General features: G+C 39.5%; 1 protein-coding gene across 2 annotated transcripts; it reads left to right on the plus strand.

The window, feature by feature from the left end:
* Positions 1-1979: 1979 nt before the first annotated feature.
* LOC141778535 (retinoic acid receptor beta-like) lies at positions 1980-25493 on the plus strand. Of its 2 annotated transcripts, none has more exons than XM_074652867.1 (8): positions 1980-2625; positions 8497-8651; positions 10949-11090; positions 15378-15541; positions 19145-19321; positions 20831-21035; positions 21158-21316; positions 22893-25493. In XM_074652867.1, exons 1-8 carry the CDS (start codon positions 2430-2432, stop codon positions 23048-23050), a joined length of 1356 nt encoding a protein of 451 aa, XP_074508968.1. In that variant the 5' UTR covers positions 1980-2429; the 3' UTR covers positions 23051-25493. The 2 variants fall into 2 exon arrangements, with proteins under 2 accessions (XP_074508968.1, XP_074508967.1); XM_074652866.1 differs by having other exon boundaries at positions 1982-2625; positions 15375-15541.
* Positions 25494-27383: the final 1890 nt, after the last annotated feature.

The following is a 27383-nucleotide window of genomic DNA, read 5'->3' on the forward strand; positions in this document are numbered from 1 at the left end:
GTTGATGAATGCTGTGAAATTGGTCCATTATTTTGAAGTGGAACAGATTTCCTTCCCCCCACCCACCAACCCATCTTGCAGCTGACCTACTTCATCTCCCTGTAGATTTAATTATGGATCCTCCTAGCTGCAAATATTTCTCACTTAAAGTCAAGGATCAAGAATTGAAGTGGACGTGAATGAAGAGAAACAGAGCCTAAAAAGTATTGATTTTGTAAAAGGCCACATGGTTTCAATCATGAAATGCCAATACGGGGACATCAGTGTTAACCTTCTTTGCTTTGATGCCCTTTATTTAAAACAGGCAAGCGTCCTTTTATGGCAAACCATGAATCCAGAGCTAAAAGCCTGAATGTTCTCCAGCATAATGACACTAATCTTACTGCACTTGTGTGATTTTGGGGGGAGCAGGACGAACATTTCACTTATGTTTCGGAATAATTTGAATACCATCAACGTCCAGTGAAAACAATTGTTTGATTTTTTTGCTTACCCATTGGCTCATGAATGGATCCACTCTTTAGGAGCATTGCAACCACTGGGTCTTAATGAGGATTTTGACATGACATGATTTTCTATGAATAAACCATAGGCCTAATAGATTCTATGTTGCTCTATGTTTGATGATGAATGAAGCCTGAGGATTGCATAGCCTTTATCTCTATTGTTGTGTATTATATCTTGCATATATTGTGTATTTTGTATATTCAATGTACTGCTTCGAACACAAGTGTTCTACATTAAGGCTAATCAAGTGATGTTCCTTGCTACCTGTAGTTTACTTGCCTTGAAGAAGGTTGCTGACCGAAAGCCTTAGTCTACTAAAAAGATTTTTTACACACAGGCTAGTTCTTTCCCTCTGCTTCCAGTCTTTATGCTAAGCTAAGCTAATAGCCTCCTATCTTTAGCTCCACACTTAAAAAGGAAGCGTGCCGATACTACACATCAATCAGTACTCTGTTACTCAAAGTTACATTAAAAAAGTTTATTAAGTAAAGGTATATAGGTGATAATTAGCATATAAATATACTTAAAGGTCCCATATTGTAAAAAGTGCGATTTTCATGTCTTTTATATCATAAAGCAGTGCTTTATAAATACTGTTAAACTATCAAAACGCTCAATATACGGAGAATTGCACACAGCCCGTATTCAGAAACAAGCCGTCCATTTGTGATGTCACAAATATACAATATTTAGACCCTCACACGGTTTTAAACGTAAACATTCTAAATGTGTCCCAGTTTATTTCCTGTTGCAGTGGATGTGAATGTCATCAGCTGACAGGAAGTAAACATGGACCCAAGCTGTTGCCTAGCAACACAATTCCATTGAACTGCACTAAAATGGAGCGTTTCAGACAGAGGGTAAATACAGATATATTCAGGCAGACAGTATGATGAAAATAAAGCTGTTTTTTTTAACATTACAGCATTTTTTCTTTTCTTTTTTATATATGTATATATATATATATATATATATATATTTATTTATTTTTTCATTTTTTTTCTTTTGCTTCCTTTTTCTCATAACGAAATAAAATAAAATGAAATATGGATAAAACAAAATGGAGAGAAAATAAATTAAAGAAAGAAAATAATAAATAAATAAAAAAAATAAACAAATAAATAAATAAGGAAAGAAAACTTTAAAAAAGCCGTGCAGTACTAAAAGTGCAGGACTTTGAGTCATGTATTTATAGATACATTCCACCACCGATGAATTGCATTATGGGTAATGTAGTGCGCCAGCTTGTGCAGAAAAAATCTGCAATCTCTGGTTCTGCTGCATCAAATGTGATACTTTGTTAAAGTTAAACTTTGATCTACTTTTACAGTATTTATACTTTTACTTGAGTAAGCTATAACTGTTGCAGGACTTCTTCAGTCCTCGTTTCCAGCTGCTGCTGCTGCTGCTGCTGCTGGTGATGATGTCAGACAGCGGCTGGGTCATGTGAAGGTCAGCAGCAGCAGCAGCAGCAGAGGAGGAGGAAGAGGAAGAGGAGGAGGTTCACTGGGAGTTCACTCGCATACATTAGGTAACACCATCGCTCGCGCTGACATAACTAGTATGAAGCAGGTTGAGTTGAGACATTCGTCAATAAAGAAGAGAGATAAGAGGAGGAAGAGAAGAAGTCCTGGCTGCATGGGACTATAACTTTGTTATGCAAAACAGCCTCCAGATCTGGATGTGTTTCACCGTCTCTTGCTGCAACATGCAAACACTTTGTGAGCGTCTGTGGGAGATCTAGCTGGGTCTGTTGTTGCAGAGCTCACACGCCCCTTTGAATGCAACACTGGGAAGGCATGCTTTGCTGTTGAAAAACACCAGTTTGCATTAAAACTGAAAACGGCTGAGAGAAAGCTGTGCACTTCTTGCTGTGGAGGATTTTTGCACATGCTGGATACAACATCTCCATCGCTGAGATCATGTTTGACTATCTGGAATTTCAAGCTTTCGGTCCTGGAGAGATCATGATGGACTTGTACACTTCTTCAACATCCAACCCTGCTGCATGCACGCTGCAGGAGCAGGACCAGGAGCAGGAGCAGGAGCAGGACCTGGCAGCCTTCTTCCCAGAGCTGATCGAGGCAGACTGGCAGCAGCAGCACCGGTGCTCACAATGTAGGTTTGAAATATGATGTTAAAACAATTTGAATCAGTGATGTCCTTCATGGTAAAATATCAGCTTATTATCAACAATGTTAAATCAAGTCATTTTTTGCCAAAAACAGAAACCATTTTCAATCTGTGATTGACACCCTCCATCCTTACAGACCCTTAAAAAGTAATTTATTGGCTAAATAAAATGGTATCAGGTGAGTTTAGTCACTAAGACTTTAACCAGTAGGTCACTACTTTTTTAGTCATGCATCTACTACAGTAATTGAAAATCTGATGTTAAAACAATTTGAATCAGTGATGTTCATGGTGAATATTTATCAAAAACAGAAATCAAAAATGTTAAATCATGTCAATTTTATAGTCATGTGGCCCAAAATCAGAAACCATTTTCAATCTGTGCTTTGACCAATAGGTCACTACTTTTTTAGCCATGCATCTACTACAGTAATTGAAAATCTGATGTTAAAACAATTTGAGTCAGTGATGTTCATCATGGTGAAATATCAGCTTATTATCAAGAATGTTAAATAAAGTAATGTTTTGCCATGTGGCCCAAAATCAGAAACCATTTTCAATCTGTGCTTTGACACCCTCCATGCTTATAGACCCTCAAAAGTAATTTATTGGCTAAATAAAATGGTATCAGGTGAGTTTAGTCACTCAGACTTTAACCAATAGGTCACTACTTTTTTAGCCATGCATCTACTACAGTAATAAATGCATTTTTTAAGTGATGTATCTTGCTGTATTTTGGTATTTACGTTAAAGGTTATAGGTGTTAAAATGTAACTTTATTTATCCTGAAGGATATTATTGTGCAGCAGTTGCAGGACAAAGTTGGAAAAAAATGCATATATAGAGAGTGAAAGTATAAAATATCAATAAGGTGCAAATCCAAAATATACACAATGCCAAAAAATATAAACAGGTTAACTGTATGGATCATAAAATAAAAACATGTTAAGTAAGGATCATAAAATATAAACATATTAATTGTAAGGAACCGTCTTGGCTGGTTTCGTATACAGCTTAGATATGTATGATTAAGAACAATTTCCCCATTGGATTAACATTTCAAAACATTAGGGTGCACTGATTGGTAGGTAGATATTGATAATGTATACATACAGATAGAAATTGTTGTTATCTGCCCTGTTGTGACTTTATGGTTCGATCAATCAGTCAATCAAGCTTCATTTGTGTTGCACCTTTCATACAAGGTCTGCCATTCAAAGGGCTTTACAGATGACTGACAAGGTAATAATGAGATTGTGCAAAATGTAAACAGTTAAATAATTTGAGACTTAATGCACGTGCAAAAAATTATGAAAATTAATTAATATAACATCATAAGACGGGGAGGACAAATGAAATAGATAAGAGTGAATAAATCGTTTTAGCAGGAATACAGTTAAACAAGTAAATAATGGACATAAACATAATTAAAATAAAATCCTAATCAAAATGTAGGCTAAAAGAGGTTTTACTTTTAAAGATATCAACACATCAAGTGCTTAAAAAACAACACTAGATGTAATACAGCATGTTCTATATTCATTTTGTATCGCTGTCCACATTTCAGATTTGTTCAGCGACTGATATTCATTTGACCGAAGCTGCTTTCATTTTTACTGGAAGATTTGTCCTCTAATCACGTCTGAAGGATTTTACTTTCTAGAGTAACACTTCACTTTAACCCTCCAATACAACACTTTTAACACCAGTATACAAACATTTAATAAATGGTTTAATGTAGGCAGATATAAGTGTTTATCAGTGTATTTGTTAACTAACTATAACTCATGTGAGCAACACATAATAACTGACAATATAGTAAAAACAATTGTAATAATATAAAATATGTCTTCACAGGAGAAATTATAACTAGTGACAAATACTGTACACTAATAAACACTTATAATGTCCACACAGCCGCGTACAACTACATTATAGTGTGTTACAACCCGTTTAGTAATAATGCTTATAAATGCCAAATAGGGGAGGTTAAAGTAAAAGTAAAACACTTTTATACTGTGTTTCTTTTCATCACAAGTTTCCTCTCGCAGGAGCTTTTGTTTCTAACAGAAGCAGCAGTAAACAGGGTGCTGTTCTCAGAGCAGTTCATGACAGTGTGGTGGTCTGTGTTTGGGACGGGGCCGGTCAGTTTGGGGTCACCGCGGGGTTCACCGGTCGGTCACCGGCTCACGAGGTCAGAGGAGAGCCAGACTGTTGCCAGTGGTGGAAGAAGTACTCATTTCCTTTACTTAACTAGTAGTACAAGTACAACAAATAATAAAAAAAAAAGTTATTAAAAGTGAAAGTCCTGCATTCAAAAGGAAAAGTACTGAAGTATAACTAGCAAATTGTACCTGTTCTGCAGAAAAATAGCACCCTGTGACTGATAATATATTATTATATGTGACATTATTAGATTGTTTGATTTATTGAAAGAAGAAAAAAAGTTCTGCTCCACGAATGTGTATTCATTTATTGGACTTAACTCTAATCTTTTTGTGAAATATTTAATAGTTTTACCTCTCTGGGCCTCTTAAACTCACAGACTGTTACTGCTTTCACGTCTCAAAACACAAAAGGACTCACTGAAAATATTTTGAACCAGGAATAGACAAAAACAAGTAGTTTTTATTTCAACAAACTATATTTATAGTTTTAAAAGTTTTAAGATAGAGAAATACCATTTTTGATTAAATAGATTCGTCGATTGAAAGAAAAATAATCGGCAACTGTTTTGCTGATCGATTAATCGTTTTGGTCCTCTTTCAAGTAGGGCTGCAACTAATGATTATTTTCATTGTTGATTATTTTCTCGATTAATCGATTAGTTGTTTGGTTTATAAAACGTCAGCAAATTATGAGAAATGACAATCAGTGTTTCTCAAAGCCTAAGATGACGTCCTCAAATGTCTCGTTTTGTCCACAACTCAGAGATATTCAGTTTACTGTCATAGAGGAGTAAAGAAACCAGAAAGTATTCACAGTTAAGAAGCTGGAATCAGACAATTTTTTCTTAAAAATACTCAAAAATCTTAATTGATTATCAGAGTAGTTGGCAATTAATTTAATAATTGGCAACTGATCGATTAGTTTAAAAAAACAATTCCCCAAAATTAGCTGATTCCAGCTACTCAAATGTGAAGATTTGAAACTTTTCTTTGTCATAAATGACAGTAAATTAAATGTTTGTGGGTTTTCGATGGTTGGTTGGACAAAACAAGCAGTTTGCAGATGTTGCTTTGGGCTCTGGGAAATTATTATGAGCATGTTTCACTGCTTTTTGACATTTTATAGAATAAACAAATATACAAATCAAGAAAATAATTAGTAAATGATTAGTTTACTAATATTAGTTGCTAGGCCTTCCACAGGAAATGCTTCTATTGTATTTTGATTTATGGATGTTGTATTTAGCTAGAAGCAAAATGAGGTTAATCACAAAAAAGAGCCTCTTTTTTAGTGTCAGTATAACCAAAAATAACATTTAGCAGCATGTAGCATCTACGAATAAGCATATATATAACTCCTTTCACTTGCAAGTTGCCTTTTAAACTCCTTATTTTTGAGGATCCAAAATCTTTTGTTGATTTAAATGTTTGACTCACACAATGCATTGTCGCGTTCATCAAATAACACCACCTAAATTGGGATGGGGGTTTCTCCCTTCCCCCGACCAAATCACTTCCACGGCCCCACCACACACACTTTCTGTTCCCTCTCCCTCCCTCTCATCAGTCAGCTGGGCTTGTGGCATGCTCCTGCATTGTTTTGTGTTGGGAGAGCGCCGGGGCTGATGGGGGTGTCCTCGATTGACCCGCTGATTCCAGGTTCAATCAGAGGGCACGGGTTCGAGGGGATGTTGATGAGCAATTTTTCTCGTTTTGTCCCCCTTTTCAAAACGTCTTTCTTCGTTTTCTGTCAGCGGTGGAGCGGTGGAGGTGATCAGAGAGCCGGCGGGGAGGCTGAGCGAGCCCCACAGACCGGAGCAGAAGTGGTTTTGAAAGTGGGAGGGTGGACTGTTGTGAAATGATACATTCAACTGGAAAAAATGGAGATAAAAGCTTTGCTACAATAGGTGCAGCTGTGTGTATATTATGGAGAGGTAAATTCTGACACTTGGGCTGGTTTGTGACTAATGGGTCCAGCTTTCTCTGGAAAAGAGCAGCCACTCTCCTATTCATGACACAGTTTTTGCGTTTCACTCTATTGATTTGTTTTTTTTAGTTCCTGAAGGAAAAGTGCAGATATGTAACTCCACATTTTTATTCAGACAAACTGAGCAATATATGTGAGTACGTCTGGGAGGGGGAGGCGTTTCTCTTGTTGCAGCCAGAGTCTGATAAAAGGCTGATAAGATCGGTGTAGAGTTACATGAAAGTCCGGCCCAGTGAGAAGAGGACAGTGAAGCAATTCTCTGAGATCATTACTTGACTTTACTCCAAAGTCTCATAGCAACTTTATGAAATTGAACAGTCTGAGCATTTAGGAGTCTCTGACCTTTTGATTATGTCCATATGTTTGCATTATCTTCCTATGAATATTTTATTTAATAGAGGCAACTTCAACTAGATGTGTTATCTTGGCACAAAGCCTGCTTTGTAAGACAGAGTTTGAAAGACAGAAAGTCTAAAGCTCCACGTGCAGCTCCTGGTGGCTGTAATCCATAATACAAACGTGATCACTGACCATCTATTGATGCCTTCGACCTAACATGCTTTGGATTAACGCTTGCTCAGCTGATTTATTTATTCATATTATGATCCATTATCTATGATAATTATGATAATCTATTATTTTCATTGCCTTTGTTCGATTTTTTTACTCAATAAGGTTAAATGAAATAAAGATATTCTTACAATCTGTATTTTGGCAAAATGTAAAGTTTCTCTTGAAGCATACAGGAAATGCCACGGGGCCTTTAAAAGGATGAACGTGCTCAGTAAAGTTCAATGCAATCTGCCTATTAGATTATGAGATATCTTGTGTGAGAAAGCTCACTCGTGTCCAGAATGACATGGGCACAGTAAATTTCATGACAACGTGATTTTAGATTTTTTTCTACTGTACAAGTGGATCTTTTGACCATAGACTGTATATAAGAAGTGGACGTAGTCACTGTGACGTCTCCCTTTGGTTTGTGGACTGCCGTTTTGATGCCTTCGTTTTGGCCGTTGCCATCTTGAATTTTTGCAACCAGAAGTGACACGAGAGGGTGTCGCTAAGTACAACTGAATGCTGAATAAGACATTTTTAGATGGCCAAAATGTTACAATTAACTTTTATGAACTGAAAACACACTGTGAAAGGGTTAAAGTTGTAAGATAAAAACACAGACAACTCCCAGACCGGACAACGTCGTGGTAGCGACCTGTCAATCACAAGGTAGCCACGCCCTAAAGCATCCCCTGCTTTAAGGTCTATTTGACTCTAAACGGGACCATAATTTACTAAATGAACATCATGCCGTATTGAAGAAGACTTGAAACTAGCGATTGAGACCATAAACTCATGTTTACAATGTTTACAGAGGTAATAAATCAAATGAGAAGTAGGCTCATTTTCTCATAGACTTCTATACAATCAGACTTCTTTTTGCAACCAGAGGAGTCGCCCCCTGCTGGCTGTTAGAAAGAATGACAGTTTAAGGTACTTCCGCATTGGCTTCACTTTTCAGACCCGGATGTTGCCCACTGGTTTTGGCCTGATGTTGGTGCTAGAGGAAATTCGCTACAGGGTCACCAAACCATTAAATCAAGTGCTTAATCCAACTTCTGATTTATAAGTTACAGTATGTAACATTGTCCCTGTTGTGCTTGTTTCTGAGTGTTGATTGGATCTCATGTTGTGTGTTTGCAGCCGTTGGAAGCCAGAGCTCCAGCTCCAGCTCAGACGACTTGTTCGCCGGCCCAGCCTCCCCCCTGCCACCTCCTCGCACTTACAAGCCCTGTTTTGTGTGTCAAGACAAGTCGTCAGGATACCACTATGGCGTCAGCGCCTGCGAGGGCTGCAAGGTAACACATCAGGCCTGTGGTCCACTTCACAACATGCTTTAAAAATCCCCTCTGTTATGCTCCAATAAAGCCATTAGCAAAAAGTAGTATTCTCATTTTGTAAATGTGTCTAAAAAAGGAAGACTTCTCATTTTGGGATGAAACCTTTACATTTGCAATACATTTTTACAGCATGTTTTATTATGTTCAGTCACATCAGTCAGTTAATGATTGCTGTATTTGCTCAGAGAAAACACCAACATCACTACAGCGCCTGAACTTTGTCCTGATAAGCCAACATGTGTGTGGGCAACATGTCAATATTACAGTATCAGTAACTTCCTTCTAGACAACATAAACACACTCTTGTAAATAATCTGATTTGTGTAATTCCAGATGTTTCTACCCTTCAGTTTCTTTTCAACAAAATTCAAGTTTCAGTCTGTGACTTTTTTGTAGAGTCAAACTGAGTTTCTACTGAAAATCAAGCTATTTAAAGTAGGGATGTTACCATACCAGAAATAAATCCCATATACTCCAACATACACTCCTATATAACCGTTTGCATACTGGTTTTGTGACTTTATTATTAATCCCTGATGATTCGCCTAAAGTTTCTCACCAAAAACTACATTTGAACACATCATAATTTACTTTTGCCCAATACTCATTTTACTGAATATATCTTGAACACATCATAATGTACTCAATGCAACCTCGGTACGTTAGCTGTTAGCTCCGTTATTTAGCCAAGCAGGACTGTGCTGACCACCGGCTGCTAACGGCTAACGTTAACTAGATCTCCTCCTGCCGATTCCAACAAAGATTTGTTGTTCACAACGTAGCATTAGGGAAATTTTCTATCGTCCACAGGACGACTGGCCCACGTTAGCCCTGATCCCCTGACCACAAATTAATTAATATCTTAATGCATAATACGTTTATCCTAGGGCTGTCAATCGATTAAAATATTTAATCGTGATTAATCGCATGATTGTCCACGATTAATTGCGATTAATCACAAATGAATCGCTCAAAATGTACCTTTTAAAGGGAGATTTTTCAAGTATTTAATACTCTTATCAACATGGGAGTGAACAAATATGCTGCTTTATGCAAATGTATGTATATATTTACTATTGGACATCAGTTAACAACACAAAACAATGACAAATATTGTCCAGAAACCCTCACAGGTACTGCATTAAGCATGAAAAATATGCTCAAATCATAACATGGCAAACTGCAGCCCAACAGACAACAACAGCTGTCAGTGTGTCAGTGTGCTGACTTGACTATGACTTGCCCCAAACTGCATGTGATTATCATAAAGTGGGCATGTCTGTAAAGGGGAGACTCGTGGGTATCCATAGAACCCATTTTCATTCACATATCTGGAGGTCAGAGGTCAAGGGACCCCTTTGAAAATGGAAATGTTAGTTTTTCTTCGCCAAAATTTAGCGCAAGTTCGGAGCGTTATTTAACCTCCTTCGCATCAAGCTAGTATGACATGGTTGGTACCAATAGATTCTTCAGATTATAGATTCATATAATACCATTATCATCACTCTAGCTGTAAAAATGAGCCCGCTACAACCTCTGAAAGATTGATTGCGTTAATGCATTAAAGAAATTAGTGGCGTTAAAACAAATTATTAATGCATTAACTTTGACAGCCCTAGGTTATACAAGATTTTCTATTGCGTTCTGTCACATTAGTCAGTTATTGATTTGGAGAAGCTTAACAGCAATATCACTATAATCTCTCCCAGTATTAGAGGAAATATACCTGTTTACATTGTCAAAACGATTCCAGGCTGGGTCTTGGGATTAAGGCAAGTTTATTTTCATACTGTAGTAACTTAGGATGTAGGATGTAGTGTCGTGTAGGATTTGGTGGCATGGATGCAGATTGCAACCAACTGAACATCCTTACCATAATAACACTACTTTAAGAGCAATAGAAGTCAGACGGCGGTTGGTGGTACCACGGTTTTGGACTCTGCGGCTCACGTTACCTTCAGGTAACGTAAAAACATGAAAGGCTCTCTCTTGAGCCAGTGTTTGGTTTGTCCATTCTGGGCTACTGTAGAAACATGGCGGACTCCTTGAAGAGGACCCGCTCCCAATGTAGATATGAAGGGCTCATTCTAAGCTAACGAAAACACAACGATTCTTAGTTTCAGGTGATTATACACTAATGAAAACATACTTGTTAATATTATATTCCATTTCTGCTGATATTTCCCCTGAAATGTTACACACTGTTCCTTTAACTGATTAATATCTTCTCTTCACTCCCCCCGTTGTCTCTGCAGGGCTTCTTCCGCCGCAGCGTGCAGAAAAACATGGTGTACACCTGCCACCGAGACAGAAACTGCATCATCAACAAAATAACCAGGAACCGCTGTCAGTACTGTCGGCTCCAGAGGTGCTTCGCAGCGGGAATGTCCAAGGAGTGTAAGTGTCTGATCCACTCTGACTTAGCAGGAGGCCTCATGACACATCCTCCTCAACTCCCTCTGTTGTTGAATGCAGTGAATACATTTAGAGCAAATCATGACACCTTCAAGGAGAGATAGTAGATAGAGGACAATTGTAGATTGTAGATGGCATTGATCAGAGAGAGGAAGACATAAGAGGTGACTTAAAGGTCAGTGTCACAAATGTGAATTATCAACTCAGGTTGACCAGACTGTCCCGGTTTGCCCGGGACTGTCCCGGTTTCAAGCTGGGTGTCCCGAGTCCCCACAAATATCTGTACAACACTCTAATATCCCGGTTTTCAAGAGTGATGAACAAATTGTCCTGGTTTTCACCACAATTAAAATAATGATAAAAATATTATAACTAGAATGGCACTCGGAGATCGCAGACCTCTGCCAAAGTGCCCGAGTACGATAGCCCCCCCTCTCCGTGCAGCTTGCGTTGCAACAGCCACGTGTATTTTTGTTTATGTTGAGATCAGCTGTACGTAGCGGAGCATCGTAAAACACTTCATTCAAACTGCACAGAAACAACATAAAACTCGCCTAAACCGTCATCGTTGCTCTTTCCAACAATCACCAAGTGTGCTTTGGTCGAACTCAACTCTAATTTCTCAGAGTTAAATGTGAAAAAACGTAGAATCTACAGGTGTTACCCCCCTCCCTCCACCCCCCGCTCTCTCTCTGTCCGTCTCTCTGCAGGCAGAAGGAAAGAGGCAGGGTGACACGTCATGAAAGCGTCATCAGTTACACTGCGCATGTCTTAAAGCCTGTGGTGTTAATGCACAGACTGAGCGGAGTTATTAAAAAAAAAATACCGAAGCCAGATCATGATCCTAATCACCATCAAAATCTAATGCATTGTTCATTGTGCCACAACCCCACCCCTCCAAAAGATTCCATTCAAATCCATTGCGGACTTTTGGAGTAATCCTCCAAACGGACAAACCAACAAACCAACGCCAGTGAAAACATAACCTCCTTCCTAGGCCTTTGGCCTTGGCGGAGGTTATAACATCTAGTGGGCATCTGTTAGCAAAAGTAATGTAGTAATGTTAGCAAGCTAGGCTAACTAGTGGAAAACTAACTTAAAGGGACAGTGTGTAGGATTTGGCAGCATCTAGTGGCGTGGTTGCAGATTGCAACCAACTGAGTACCCCTCCGCTCACTCCTCCCTTTCCAAGACTGCGGTAACGTGAGCCGCCGAGTGTAAAACCGTGGTAACGCCGTTCACCTCGCTCAGAGGCCATCCTTACCATAATAACACTACTTTAGGAGCAACGGAAGTCAGACGGCGACTGGCGGTACCACAAGCATGTCAGAGAACTACGGTGGCCTTCAGGTAACGTGAAAAAGTGAAATGCTCTCTCTGGAGCCAGTGTTTAGTTTGTACGTTCTGGGCTACTGTAGAAACATGGTGGACTCCGTGAAGAGGACCCGCTCCCTATGTAGATATGAAGAGCATATTTTAAGCTAACGAAAACACAACGATTCTTAGTTTCAGGTGATTATACACTAATGAAAACATTGTTATGAATATTATATTCCATTTCTGCTAATAGATCACCCCAAATGTTACACGCTGTTCCTTTAACAGCATGAGGGGTCCTCCCAGATGTTTTTTGAGGGGTAAATTGACAGCGGGCCTTGATGTCAGTCAAACGTTGTCATGGGAAATGACTCCCAAAACGTCCTGATTAATCAAGATATTCCATAGACCTAGATTTGCGGATGAAAAATGCTTTGAGTATTTCATCCCAACTATACTATAACTGAAACTATTTGCATGTTCAGACAAAACTAAGTGTTAAGAGGTTATGATTTCACTGAAATAACCTTTTAGAATATTCATTTTCAAATGACTCGTTGAGAATTTAACTCGACCTCGTACTCGACCTAGATCACAGAGTGTGTGTTATGTGCAGGAGGGCAGCGATGGGACAGCAGTGAAGGATCCACCCATCCACATGTTCTCATTGTTGCTGCTCCACACACATTACGTAAATACATCACATGTAGCCGACAGGTGGACGCTGGGTGTAAAAGCTCACTGGCCGCTTCAGTCAGTCGCTGTGTAATACGATCTCACTCGGAGTGTTTACACAATGATGACTGAATGTAGGGCACCCAGAGATGACGAGGAGGAGGAGGAGGAAGAGGAGGAGGAGGAGGAGGAGGAGAAGGAGGAGGAGGAGGGATGTGGCGAGGAAGGCAGAAACGGGGGTGTTGCATAATACCGAGCTCCTCTGACATGTGTGTAGCTGCCTGAGCCAAGTGAGTGGGATGCACTGAAACGTGGTGACACCGTTACTGAAGTGATTATGAAAGGCTAACCTGGTTAGGCTGCGTTAGCCTGCTTCACATGCTCCCCGGAGTCATAGTTAATCCACACAGCTTACTGCCACCTGATTACATCGGAAACTATTTCCTACCAGAGAAAGAGCCTCTACTGTAAACTCAATTTTTAGAGGCTTCGAGAACCACCATTGTAATTCCATTCACCTCCATTGTATTGGGATGGAGGTTGAGTCTGAGTGACTGGCCTCTGAATCTCAGTATAAAACCAAAACTGCACTACATGACCAAAAAATATGTGGAGACTCCTGTCCACATACTTTTCTGTACTTTTGGTCTGGTCTCCCTGGCTGCTAAGGTTTACTAGTATGCTGGTATAAAGCAATTAAATATAACTTACAGTAACTTTACTCTGTAAAACAGTATGGATTTAAACGTTTAGCAGTTAATTCTCCTCACTTTTTATGTAAGGGAATATAAACTATAATCATACTGCAGATATTGTGCCATTATTTTCCTTTCTCCAGAAGAGGATAAAAACACTTTTTTATGGAAACTGTATCCTTTGACCCTGTTCAGACCTGGTATTAAGATGCGTCCGGTAAGTGATCGGATTACAAGTGGACAGCTTTAAGTACATCTGTTCACACACCTGGCAGTTCGTCTAGACATGCATCTTCAGTGGCCACTTGTGATCCGATCTCACTTCCCCGCCCCATATGCAAATAAACACGTAGTAAACACGTGGCTAATACAGCAGACGTTGTGCCGTAATAGTACATGAATATCAGCAGTAATATCCTACATATACGTGAATTCTGGTACATTGTATTAACATCAGAATAAAAGGTTATTGTACCGGCGGTCCCCGGTGACCTCCGCGCCGCCGGCACCGATGCCTTTGCCAGACAACAGCTGGGTACATAGCTCCAGAGAGCCGGGGAGGACAGAGAACAGGCGGTCGGGCGGGCGGGCGGACGGGTGGGCGGGTGTCAGCTCTGCGCAAAGCACCGGAACAAAAACAGCGACACATCTCCGACAGTATGATGATAATGCATTTAGCATGCCTAGTCTGATAGTCTGTAGATATGTAGCCTATAAACAAGATATATTTTAATAAAATACAGTTGTACCAACAGGATACAGTAGAGCACCGTTTGAATGTTGACAGGCGCCCGTGTCTGCCTGTTTATTCACCTGAGGGGCGCGGTGATCCCGCGGATCCCAGCTGGACATCAGTTGAGTAGGCGGTCCTTAATGTGGCCAGGACGCATTCGCGTACACACTGCTAAAAGAATGTGGTCGTATGTGGCCCAGACCACCTCTGAATGTGGTCTGAAAGATCCGATCTCAATGCGTCTTTAGTGTGTTCACACCTGTACTTAGAGCTGTCCACTTGTGATCAGATCACTGAGGATGCATGTTAATACCAGGTGTGAACAGGGCCTGAGAGCTGCCGTTGCTACGACAAGGCTGATACAAGACCTCATCGCGTTGTTAATGTACCGTTAGCGATTTAAATCGTCTGTCCTTCAACAACATTAAACATTTTTGCCCTTGGAACTGTCACAAGTCAAACCAAATACCAAGGACATACTGTATATGTGTACATACAGTATAGACTGCATATATAGATGGACAACACGTCTCCACTTCCTCCCACTGTACAGAAGTGAAGCCAAAATATGCCGGATACAGGAGCTGCCATTTGGATATTTCGATGTCATTTGGAGCCAGCTCCGTTAGCACCACGGTAGCTGTTTGGCTAGAAAGACAACACATGCCATTCACAATGTCAATGTGAAACAACATACTAATTAAATTCAGGAAAGAATAAATCAAAATGCCAAAAGTTTCAGAGTTTTAAATCAAATACCATCGTTTGAACTGTTTGTATTTTTTTAGTATTATTATATTAGTTATTTCCTAAACATCTTCTAACCTGCGTCATTCTTTTCCTCAGCAGTGAGAAACGACCGGAACAGCAGGAAGGGGAAGAAGGAGGCGGTGAAGATGACCATCATGGAGACGTACGAGCTGACGGCGGAGCTCGGCCTGATAGTGGAGAAGATCTGCAGAGCTCACAGAGAGACCTTCCCCGCTCTTTGCCAGCTGGGAAAATACACCACAGTGAGTCACAACATGAGAGCTGACTGTTAGAATAATATATTCCTCCACAGAGAGAACAAATAATCTGCAGAGAGAAACAGATCAAAGCGTTCCTTTCATAAATTTAAACAGATATTTCCGCTGTGGCTGCCAACAGGAGATAAAACATAACAGGAAATATACACGGAAGTGGCTAAATTGTCCCAAAACTTGCCATATTATTCTTATTTTAAACATTGCTTTGTAAAGGTCTTTTCAGACCAAACGCTGATAATTCAAACGAATGAATCACATGTGAATTTAAAAATTTGAATCCATCTATCTCTATGAGCTTATTCACAGTAAATCTGAAACTTTCATATTTCGTAGTGAATTTCGTACGCCAATAAAAACAAGCCAACCAATAAACAAATGACTTTTTCCTCACGCAATCAATAGATTTTCTCAGACGTCAGTTTCACGATTCTGTTCATACCGTCACACAACAATATGGATAATGATCGATTGATCCATTTGGTCTCCCAAAATAGTGTCCTCTTTGAAAAACAAAATAAAGATTATAAAGACGAACGAACATAAAGTGAACATCTGGGGAAGTAGAGCAGTTGAACTTGCTAGACAACCGTTCATTTTCTCAAGTGCATTAGCTGACGTTATGCTGTGTACATTATACGTGTCAGAAATGACATGTGGTCGTTGTGAAAGGTATTTAGGCCTACTGTAAAACCTGACAATATAGAATGGAAACACATGAGCTCACTGTCTTTCCCTTAGAAATCCACTGAGCCCCAGAGGAATTATAAGCTGACCATTAATATTATAGGCCATGTATCACATATAATAAACACATATAAATACATTTAGACTCTCAGCCCAGTCATGAATGATGAAAACCAGTTGCAATGAAGCTCAGCATTTACACTCTTTACATTAACATGCTTCTTTGGGTGTGACTGTGATCCGTAGCAAGAAAATATTTAAGATACCCGAGGCGGTGCATTTAAAGCACTTACACGTTGTTATTATCCACTGTTTGAAATCATAAATGTAATCTGTGAACATAACATTAAACAGGGAAAGAACAGCAGAGCTGGAATGATAACAAATCAATTTATGTGGGATAACGTCATTAATAATAATTAAATAATATATAATTATAATATAAATAATAATATAATTATTAAATTGGATATGTAATTATTCAAATTGGAAACATATGTACTCAGCAGATCAGTATGCAAATTATAGTCAAGTTCACATTCTGTAGTATTTATTTACACCAGAGGAAACTGACTTGGAGAAATCTGTCACAACTAAACACCAGTAATTTCAAGACATCTTTTAACCAGTATTCATTAACGCTTTATTCTGTGGGGCTGAATAATTTCCCAGGAAGTTTCATGAAAAAGAACAATATAATTTGATGGATTTAGTCCGTTGAGATTATAAGAAATTGATTTCCAGATTTCCTTGAAATAGTTGCTCCATATAAACCCAAGTAAAAATAAATAAGTTAAATGCTTTGCCTCCCTGTAGACAAATTTAAAATTTTTGCATGTTCAGCTGCACTGATTAAAGACGCTAGTAGGGGTGTCGCGATATATACCGGTATTGACGATCACTGTGATATTCAAAAAATGTAATATTGATATCTTGTTAATAATAATAACACATATGATAATATTGTGTCAATAATCCAGCGCCTCCTAAATCATTTTATATATACAGTTATGTTTACAGACTCTCTCTCCGTCTCCCGACATTCTCAAAAAAGAGACAAAACACACAATAAACAAAGTTAAAGATCAAATTTTCTAAACATATCGTGATGATATCGTTATCGTTCTTTTGGCCACAATAATCCTGTGGTGAAAATCTGATATTGTGATAACCCTAGACACTAGTAATTGATCAGAATGAATTAATTGTAAAAGGCCTTGTTTTTATTCGCTTACTGTAATGCCTATTTCTCGCCTCAGATGTTTTCAGAAACATCTTGTAGTGTACTGTTTAGCTGTATAAAAATAACTTGTTTTAATATATTTTAATATATATGTACTGCAATCCTACCTACTGCAGCTTTAAGAGTCAAGTTGTGTTTGCCCTTATTTACTTAAAGACTTGTTTGGTCTCATGCAAGTTTAAAGGCAGAAAACGTAGGTTGAGGAAATGGAAATCTATAAAAATAGCAGCTGCACCTGATCTGTCCGTCTGTGCCAACATACTTTTAGGTCATAATTACTGATGTCACTGCAGGTGGAGGAAAAGTAGGGCAGTTTGTTTCTCAACAACAGTAAACAGAACATCCAAAAAGAACACTATGTTCGTTTACACTGTGACACACAAACAGGAATAACTTCTCATGACAAAAGCCAGAAACTCCCTGGCATTGCACAATACGATGTCCAACTGTAATCCAACTGACGCAATGTTCTCAGGGTGTGCCATGTTCACAACTACATGAATGTTTCTCACCTCACATGCTTGTGGTACAGACAGCAAACGCGTGTTGTTCTGTTTAAGAAAGTATAAATTCCTGCTTAAATGAAATACCTCTAAAAGGACATGCTTGGCAACATTGAGACCTCAAGGGATAGGGATGATTTCAAAACCAGAGTATGGGGTCTGGGCATCCTCTCCCAGAACAAAAAGAGGACGTTTTTATTTTTTTATTTATTTTCAGACTTTGTTTCCTGCAGTCTGGTGACTTTTAAAGAATGGAAATAATAAAATAATTGTGCATTTTGTGCAATTGTGCAAAAATGCAACAACATTTTTATCTTAAATACTTTCAATTTTACTTTTAATTCTCAGGAAAGAATGCAGAATAATTTGCCCCTCTGGTGTGAATTTGCATGAATCTCTGGCATAAACTTAATATGCATCTGTTTTCATTCATTTTGTTTCGTATTTTGAGTATTTCTTTCACTTAGTAGCCTACTATCAATTCCTCTCTCCATCTCTCACTAACTGAAGGCCCTTTCAGACACCACTGCGCTCTGAAACTCATTATTTCAAACAGCATAAGTCGCACAACAACGTCTTTTTGCTGCATCGTGCAAAGCCCAACTTTTGTTGCTGCACGCTGTGATTGAGCACAGCTCAAACAGCGTTGTGTCACGAGCAGCTCTCTCCTGCCAGGAAATAACATTTGGTGTAGCTGTAATGTTGTCAGAGTGGAAACAGTTGTGTTTACACATAGGGCTGCACAATTCATTTAAATTTTATCGAAATTGCATTGTGGCCTGCTGCATTTTTCAAAATGCAGGAGGCGCAATATCTGTTAAAGGTGAAATGTGTGTCAAAATGCTATTTTAAATTTCATATTGTTGTGCTGCAGAAATGTCCTGGTCTACATGTCATATTTCAACTCATTGTTTTGGTTTTATGGCTCGTGATTTTACGGTTTTGGTTCACTCTCAATGCTCTCATTGACCCGACTAAAAATCCCCTCAAGGCTACCAAACAGCAGACAGACAGAGTTGGCAACCAGCTAGTAAGCATTTCTGTCTTTTTAACGTCTTTAACGATGCTTTCTGAATCTTGCATCTTCCCTGAGACAAGAACCTTAAACATATCTTTAACAACAACAAACATCTTCTCCGTCTTTTCTCCTCCATCCAGAACTCCAGCTCAGACCACAGGATCCAGCTGGACCTCGGGCTGTGGGACAAGTTCAGCGAGCTCGCCACCAAGTGCATCATCAAGGTGGTGGAGTTCGCCAAGCGAGTGCCGGGTTTCACCGGCCTGACCATCGCTGACCAGATCACTCTGCTCAAAACCGCCTGCCTGGACATCCTGGTACGTCTGTGTGTTTCTTAAAATAACTTTCTACTTCAACGAATTGTCGTAGAAACTTTGTGACGATGACGTATAGTTAGCTATACATAGTATAGAGCTATTTTACCTGCACCCACACAAGACCTTCTTAACCTGAATTACACTTAAAGCTGGCGTCGGGAACATCGGGGAAACCAGCAAGAGTGAACCTAGATTTTGAAAGTATCCAACCGAAATACCGAGCCCAGTGTTGCCAACTCTTTTCCAATGAAAGTACCTAGCAGCACTGGCTGCTCACTAGCTCCAAAAGTCCCCAAATCTAGCAAGAAAGTTGCCAACACTGACAGTCAGGCCTCCCTTCAAAGCCACTCCCCCAAAATTTCATTCGGGCCGAATGAAATGATTGGACGGGTTTATTACAGTCCTGCGACAGCCACAGATACATGATTTATTTGGCCCAAACATTTGATTTATTGATTGCTTTCGGGATGTAATGAGAATTTAAATTAATATAACAAAAACAGTTTCTAAAAAGCATTACCAACCCTAGCTTCTTCTGTGGATCTCGAATCACGCTGTCTGCATCAGTAGACGGTAGACAGCTGCTGAGGTCCAGCTGGACTCCAACCGGACTTACAGTTACATTCTATGTAACTTCTAGCAAAGTGCATTGCAATATTTTTAAGTTATAACTTACAATTACATCTTATGTAATTACTTGTGTTTTGATATTTGACTTTTTACACTATTCTTTGTTCAGTGTGAGTCAATAATGATATTTGGGGAAAAAACAAGTCTGATGAGTTCTGCTGGTACAGATTGACAGATTTTGTGATCGTGTTTATACTGCTGGCAGGCTTTTAATGTGAAACAGATGGGGGAAGTATGACTAGCAAAGAGCAGCAATGGGAAATTATCAAAGAAAACAAGTGCAGATCAGAAAACAGGAAGGCGTCTCATAGAATATTCTTATATTAAACAGTTTATTTATTAAACAATGGAAACGGAAATACATCCGATACTGCCCAAAATTCAGGATTGGTTATCGGCGAGTACGCCAGTATATGCACTGATCGGATACCATCATTTATTAACCCAGAAAAAAAATCCACTTGTTTAACCAGATTATTTTATATTTTATAATTTTTCATATTATTAATTTATGTTCTTTGTAACTGACAAACTGAATAATAAAAGATTCAGGTATCGGAATCGGTATCAGGAAGGACAACCTGTTGGAGAAAATGTGTATTTTTTCATGATGCCGTCTGGTGGGTGGAGCATCGCAGGCTGAAATTCACCTGCTGATTTAATTTACTTTGAATTCTGGCAAAAATAAAATGTACAAAATGATGAGATGCAGAGGCACAGTCATACGAATATGACGTCCAGCTTGATTAGAGCCAACACAGGATGTCTTTTTTTTTGTTTTGTTTTTTTTGGGCATTTTCGCCTTAATTTGTCAGATGACGCATCAAATCTGTTTTTCTTCTGTCCTCCTCTTCCTCGCTCTGTTCTTCTTCCATCCAGATCCTGAGGATTTGCACTCGCTACACTCCTGACCAGGACACCATGACCTTCTCCGACGGGCTGACCCTGACCCGCACTCAAATCCACAACGCCGGCTTCGGACCGCTGACGGATCAGGTCTTCACATTTGCCGGCCAGCTGCTGCCGCTGCAGATGGACGACACGGAGAGCGGCCTCCTCAGCGCCATCTGTCTCGTCTCTGGAGGTACTGAAGCTCAGAAGAAAATGCAAAACACATTTTTGTAGTTTGGAGGAAAAAAGTCATACATGTAAGCTGTCAACTATCCCTGTTAACATGCTAAATATTCACTTCTGTTTGTCTGATAGACCGACAGGACCTAGAGGAGCCGTCTAAAGTGGAGGTGCTGCAGGAGCCGCTGCTGGAGGCGCTGAAGATCTACTCCCGCAAGCGGCGGCCCAGCATGCCCCTCATGTTCCCCAAAGCCCTCATGAAAATCACTGACCTGCGCAGCATCAGTGCCAAAGGTCAGAAAGCAATGCCCTGCAACAACAAACACAAGGCTTTCATCCAGGAGACCAATGTTCGTGTCCCGTGCGTCACGTTACAATCAGCTGATCGTTCATGTCCCGTGTTCACAACGTTCTGTGTCTTTTCCACTGCACAAACGTAGTCGTTTTAAACTTAAGTTTTAAGTTTTCCTAAACCTAACAAAGTGGTTTTATTGCATAAACCGAAGCATGTATTTTTGTTTACTTCACAACACTAAACACGTGTTGACTGCGACCAAAAAGTGACGCCGAGGGCTCGTTGATCACGTGTTTACTGCGACCGAAAAGACTGATGCTGTGGGGTCTGATAAAGTGTCATTATATGACGCGTTGGTATAAGAATGCGTTGGTTAGACGCACCTGAGAGGGGGGGGGGCTTACCTCCATGTAGATATCAACAATACGCTTGTTTAAGTTGAACTGCGCCTCGCCTGGAAAGTAGACGAGCTGCGGTCAAGTTGGACAGTTTCCAGTCGTTGCCAGCAGCCTTCAAAGAATTTACAGGAAGTCACAGGAAAAGTGACATCCTGTTAGATGGAAAGTGCATTGAATTCTATCCTTTAGTATTTTGAGGTCCGCCTTGTAAAGCGCTTTGTACTGGGCACTCATAAGTGATACATAAATAACTCATTATTATAATTATTATTATTATCAACCACACAAGATATGTGTGTGTGAAACCTTCATTGCACAACATGAGACTAATCATAACTGTTATGTAATTCCCACAGATACGTCACAAAACCGAACACCGTTGTGTCTGGGTTCATAACGTCATCCGGAGGTGTATTCACTGTATCTACTTCAGGAGGCCACAGCTGTATGAACCCAAAATAAACAGATTCTGTCGTGATTTAAATGAAATAAACGGATGAAAAACGGATGTCGAAATAACTCCATAATGCTGCAGATTTGTAAAAAATCAGAATTCATGTTTTGTCGGGTCTGTCCTCAAGACGACAAAGAAACAACTTTTGAAATGCTTGTTTTCTGAATGGAGTTCTGATCGATCAGTGCCAGGATATGCTAACGTTGTAGCTGCTCCATCAACACTCAACATAACGTCATCTAGGCATAAATACAGCAGCAACGTTATTGTTTATTCCAAATACAGTCTACGTTTTATACACATACATTTATACACAGAGAGTTTCGTCCGGTCTCTGTACAAATATCAGGTTCTGTCGTAGCTCTGGGTGTCCACGGATGGACGTCAACGTCAGTGCCGACAGGAGGAGAATCTCAATGCTGATAGGCTTTTCGCGTCAGGCGAATTTCTCGCTCGAGTTGAAATATTTCACCTGACAAGAATTCTGCATATTCGCATCATTTGCGTCACCAATTGCGTCTGCTTCGCCGTCTATTCACATCTTTGCCTTGACTTTGTGTGCAATTGCGCCGTGCGAAAAGCTCACTTTGCGTTTAGTTTTGAACACAGCATAAGATCTGTGATGGGAGGTGGTAACCCTGCTGCTGCACATTATCTAATAATGACAAAAACTGACAGGAATGTGTGCTTGCTAAAAAAAAAACACCATGTCCATTTCCACAGGAGCTGAGAGGGTGGTGACTCTGAAGATGGAGATCCCGGGCTCCATGCCCCCTCTGATCGAGGAGATGCTGGAGGATCTGCAGAACCTGGAGAAACACTCCGAGGAGGCAAACACCAGCCAGGACACACACACAACACCGACTCCTCACAGCACATGAACTTCTCTGACTTCTTACTCTGAAGTCGCTCAAAGAACGTTGGGCTCCCGTCTTCCCTCCCAGAGAAAACGCTAACAATACAAACTACAGATGCAGTGCAGAGGGTTACTAGTGTCTTACCTCAGTTGTCAAAGACGCCGCTGTGTTTGAGAAGAGATTCAGTTGTTACACTAACGACTACGCCGATGAACGAAGAGCTAACTTCTGCTTCAAAGCGGAAAAAAGAAAATGATGCAGTAATGTTTTGATTTGTATCACATTTCATTTTTAACCCCTCCTGGCAGACACCTCATAACCACTGGGAATCACACAGGTTTCTACTGTATTTATATTTGCATGGATTCATTTTTACCTCTTTAAATAACAATGACTTTAGCATTAGCGTAGCAAAGTTAGTAAACATATGGATAATTTATTGATTTCCATATGTGTAAAAAGAAAGCTCTGGACTAACTGTTTGAACATATTTGGAGAAAAAAAAATTATTTATCTGCACAAAAGGGAAATATAAAAGCTCATACTCATAAAGGTGAATGTTCATAACTGGGATTAACAGAGTTCACAAACGTATGTAACTCATTTTATACGGGAAAATAGGAAAGAAAACTGCATACACTACTTTTTTTGTTCCACCGTGGCATGTTTTTTGAGAACACTATAAAAATAATGCACTCATCTCACAACTCAGAGTTCAGACACAAATAAAATGAAATGGTGGAGGGTAAATGTAGAGCACTGGATAGTAAACGGAGTGATTTTGGACACAGCCTAAAGGCCTTTACACACCAGGGGGCGTGACGAATACACGACACGCAAATGCAAATATTTCAAAACTATTCATACCGGCAGCGATGCAAGTTTGCGACAGTTGCAACACTTCTTCAATAAAAGGTTAGAATAGATTTGCGCAGGTAGAGGACCAACTACCAGGACCCTATTGAGCCAGAGCAGCGTCTGTCTGAGATAAATTGGATCTGGTCTGCGGTGCCTTTGTCAAGGTTGAATGGAGTAATAAAGTTTGCCGTCTTGGTTCGGACTACGTAGCCTCCATGTTGTTGTACACTATAGTGTATGTATTGAATATGTCCGTTCCACAAAACGTGATTGGTTGAAGCCTTTATTCGCGGTGCAAGCGGTGCAAGCAGTGCAAGCGGTGCAAATCAACCTTGTTCCGAAAAAAATGACGTCGCTTTTTCGCTGCGTAATATTTGCGTTCTGCGTGAAAGTACTCGTGACAAAAACAACAATTCGAAAAAATATATTGATGTGCGATTTAATCACACACAAAAAAAACGCCCTCAGTAAGTAAAGGCTTTGAGAACACTGGTTGCCTGGGAAACTCACAGTGACTCCAGGAAGTCACTGCATCCAATCAAGAAATAGTTCCCCGCACGTAACACCCCACAAAACCACAAATTGTTGTTTTTACACTCGGTTTTCTATGGATCAAATACACAAAGAGCAAACATAACATGTTAATTAGTAATTTGTTGCATCTGGACTGAGCTAGGCTAGCTGTTTCCCCCTGTTTCCAGTCTTTATGCTAAGCTAAGCAAACCGTCTGCTGGCTCCAGTTTTATATCTACCGTGCAGACATACATGAGAGAGGTATCCATCCACTCTCAGCAAGAATACGAATAAACGTATTTCCACAAATGTGAAACTCCTCCTTCCAGAGCTCGTTGTTCAAACTCTTTCTGGAGCAGTTTTACAGCTAGAGATCTGCTCGATTGTTTTGCAGTATCAAATGTAATTACACTGTAAGTAAGCTAATTCACAACTTTTTTGTTTCACACATATTCTAAATGCAAAGTTTTAATCCCAGATGACATATTTGCAGTTACTGATAGGCCTGGATGTTGTTCGAAATGTTTGCGTTTCAGTATTAATAATGAAAAGATCTTGTATAATTATGTTTTCTACAAACTTTTGTTTTTCCTTTAACAAAATAAGGCAGTTTTCTTAAAATGCATCAGTGTTTGATATTGTTTTCATCACAGATAAGCCGTGCATTAATTTTTCCTAAATAAAATACCGTGTACTGTAGAAATAATACTAATTAAAACAAAGAAAACGTGCAACAGTGAGAAAAATGATTATTGGAAAAGTGGTCTAATGTTTAAGAAAACAACAAGCTACACATGCAGAGGCATTATCTCGTTGTTGGCGAAGCAAATGGTATTATACTGTATATAAAATCAGAAACTTAAATGAGATTTGTGCCTCAAGAAATGTACATTCCATTTAACAGAAGGATGTTTTTAAGTGTATAAAATATGTAACAAAGCATCAGCCTGTGTACTGTAAGAGCTCATGTGCCTATACTCGAAATGTGCCATCTTCCATATTTTGTGAATTTTACATATTTTGCCAATTTTAACCTGGAACATTTCATCACATTTCATATGTTTTTTGTTGGTCTATTAAAGTCTTGTGTACTGGATTTCCTTTTGCTGTTTCATGTTTCCACTGAAGATGCCGCTTTTTGACATTTCTGGGGCGACGCGGCAGTTTCATGTTTCATGTGGTGGAGCTGTGAGGTTGTTTGAGGTCAGCTCATCTTCTCTCCAAAGCCTGGTCCACACTGACCTCCTGTGGTCCCTGTAAAGCAACTACACTGCAGCACAGTTAATAGTCACAACTGCATCCAATGAGTTAATCTGTTCAGTGGTGAATACATTCCAGTTTTATAGAATAAGAAGCTCATTTTAATTCTGCTGTATAAGAGGATTACTGAAGGGGTTTTCACATTTTTCATACTTCTGTTTCTAAACATTAGACTGCTCCCAAACTGTGGTATAAAAAGTACTTAGATCTTCAGCAATACCACATTGTGGAAATACTCTGTAACAAGTAAAAGTATTGCATTCAAAATCTGACATATTTAAAAAGTACAAACGTATTAGCATCATCAAAATATACCTAAAGTATAAGTGCTAATTTTGCAGAATGACCTATTTCAGAATAATTCATATTATGTTATTAGATTACGATGATTGTTGCATTAATGTGTTCATCACTAATTTTAATTATTCTGTGTACTGAATGATCTTAACTGTCTAATCTTAACCTATAATAACACATGTTGTAGAATAGTGTAGATTAATATAGATTATATTTTGTATCATTAGTCTAAATCGGCAAACAACTAGTAACTAAAGTTATCAAATAAATGTAGCGGAGTAAAAAGTGCAATGTTTCCCTCTGAACTGTATTGGAGTAGAAATATAAAGCAGCAGAAAATGGAAATACTCAAAGTACAAGTACGTTAAAAATTGTACTTAAAGGACCAGTGTGTAACGTTTAGGGGGATCTATTGGCAGATATGGAATATATTATAAATGAGTATGTTTTCTTTAGTGTATAATCACCTGATAATAAGAATCGTTGTGTTTTCGTTAGCTTAGAATGAGACGTTTATATCTACATTGGGAGCGGGTCCTCTTCATGGAGTCCGCCGTGTTCACATTTTTGCGTCGGCCACCGTAGCTCTCCAACACGCTTGGCACACGGGAGAGGCTTCGGTTGGTTGCAATCTCCTCACCTCACTGCTAGATACCGCCAGATCCTACACACACGCTGCACCTTTAACCTATAATAATGTATTTGTTGATTATATTTTGTACCATTAGTCTAAATGTGCAAAGTTAGTAACAAAAGTGATCAAATAAATGTAGTAAAAACACAATATATTTCCTCTTAACTGTAGTGGAGTAGAAGTATAAAGTAGCAGAAGATTAGAATACTCAAGTAAAGTACAAGTACAGTATGTACCTGAGTAAATGTACTGAGTTACGTTCCACCACTGCTCCCCAATGAGCAAAAATAACCGTACAGATGTTAACACATGTGGCCTCTTGAAGATTTATATGCACAAAAATTAAATGAAACCTCCTCATCCCATCCAAGGCTATTGAATGCACGCAGATGCACGCTGGGTATGACACATGCGCCAGCTAGTGAGCCTTTTATGCAACTGCAGACCAGATTTTACTGCGTTGCACCAATGATATGACGCAATATGGCGCCCTGACATCTCCTCTTTTAACCCTCCTTAATCCCATCCTGCATCATCTCCATCCTTCCCTCCAGCCACCTCTTCCCCAAGCCCCTGCATCTCTATTAAGCTTTATTGCCATTCTCCACCTGTCCACCAGATGCCCTCAGGCTTTCCTCATCCTGGTCACCTGACTCCCACATCCTCCTGCTCAGCTGTGTCTCATTTCTTGAGTCAGCTGCCAGATTTGTCATGTTGCTTCCTGTCCTTCCGGCCTTTCCGGCCACCTGAACCTGTAAATCTGTGACCTGAATGCTGAAACCTGAACCTTGAACC

The sequence above is a fragment of the Sebastes fasciatus genome, chromosome 12, assembly GCF_043250625.1.
Source record: "Sebastes fasciatus isolate fSebFas1 chromosome 12, fSebFas1.pri, whole genome shotgun sequence".
In the NCBI taxonomy this organism is placed as follows: Eukaryota; Metazoa; Chordata; class Actinopteri; order Perciformes; family Sebastidae; genus Sebastes; species Sebastes fasciatus.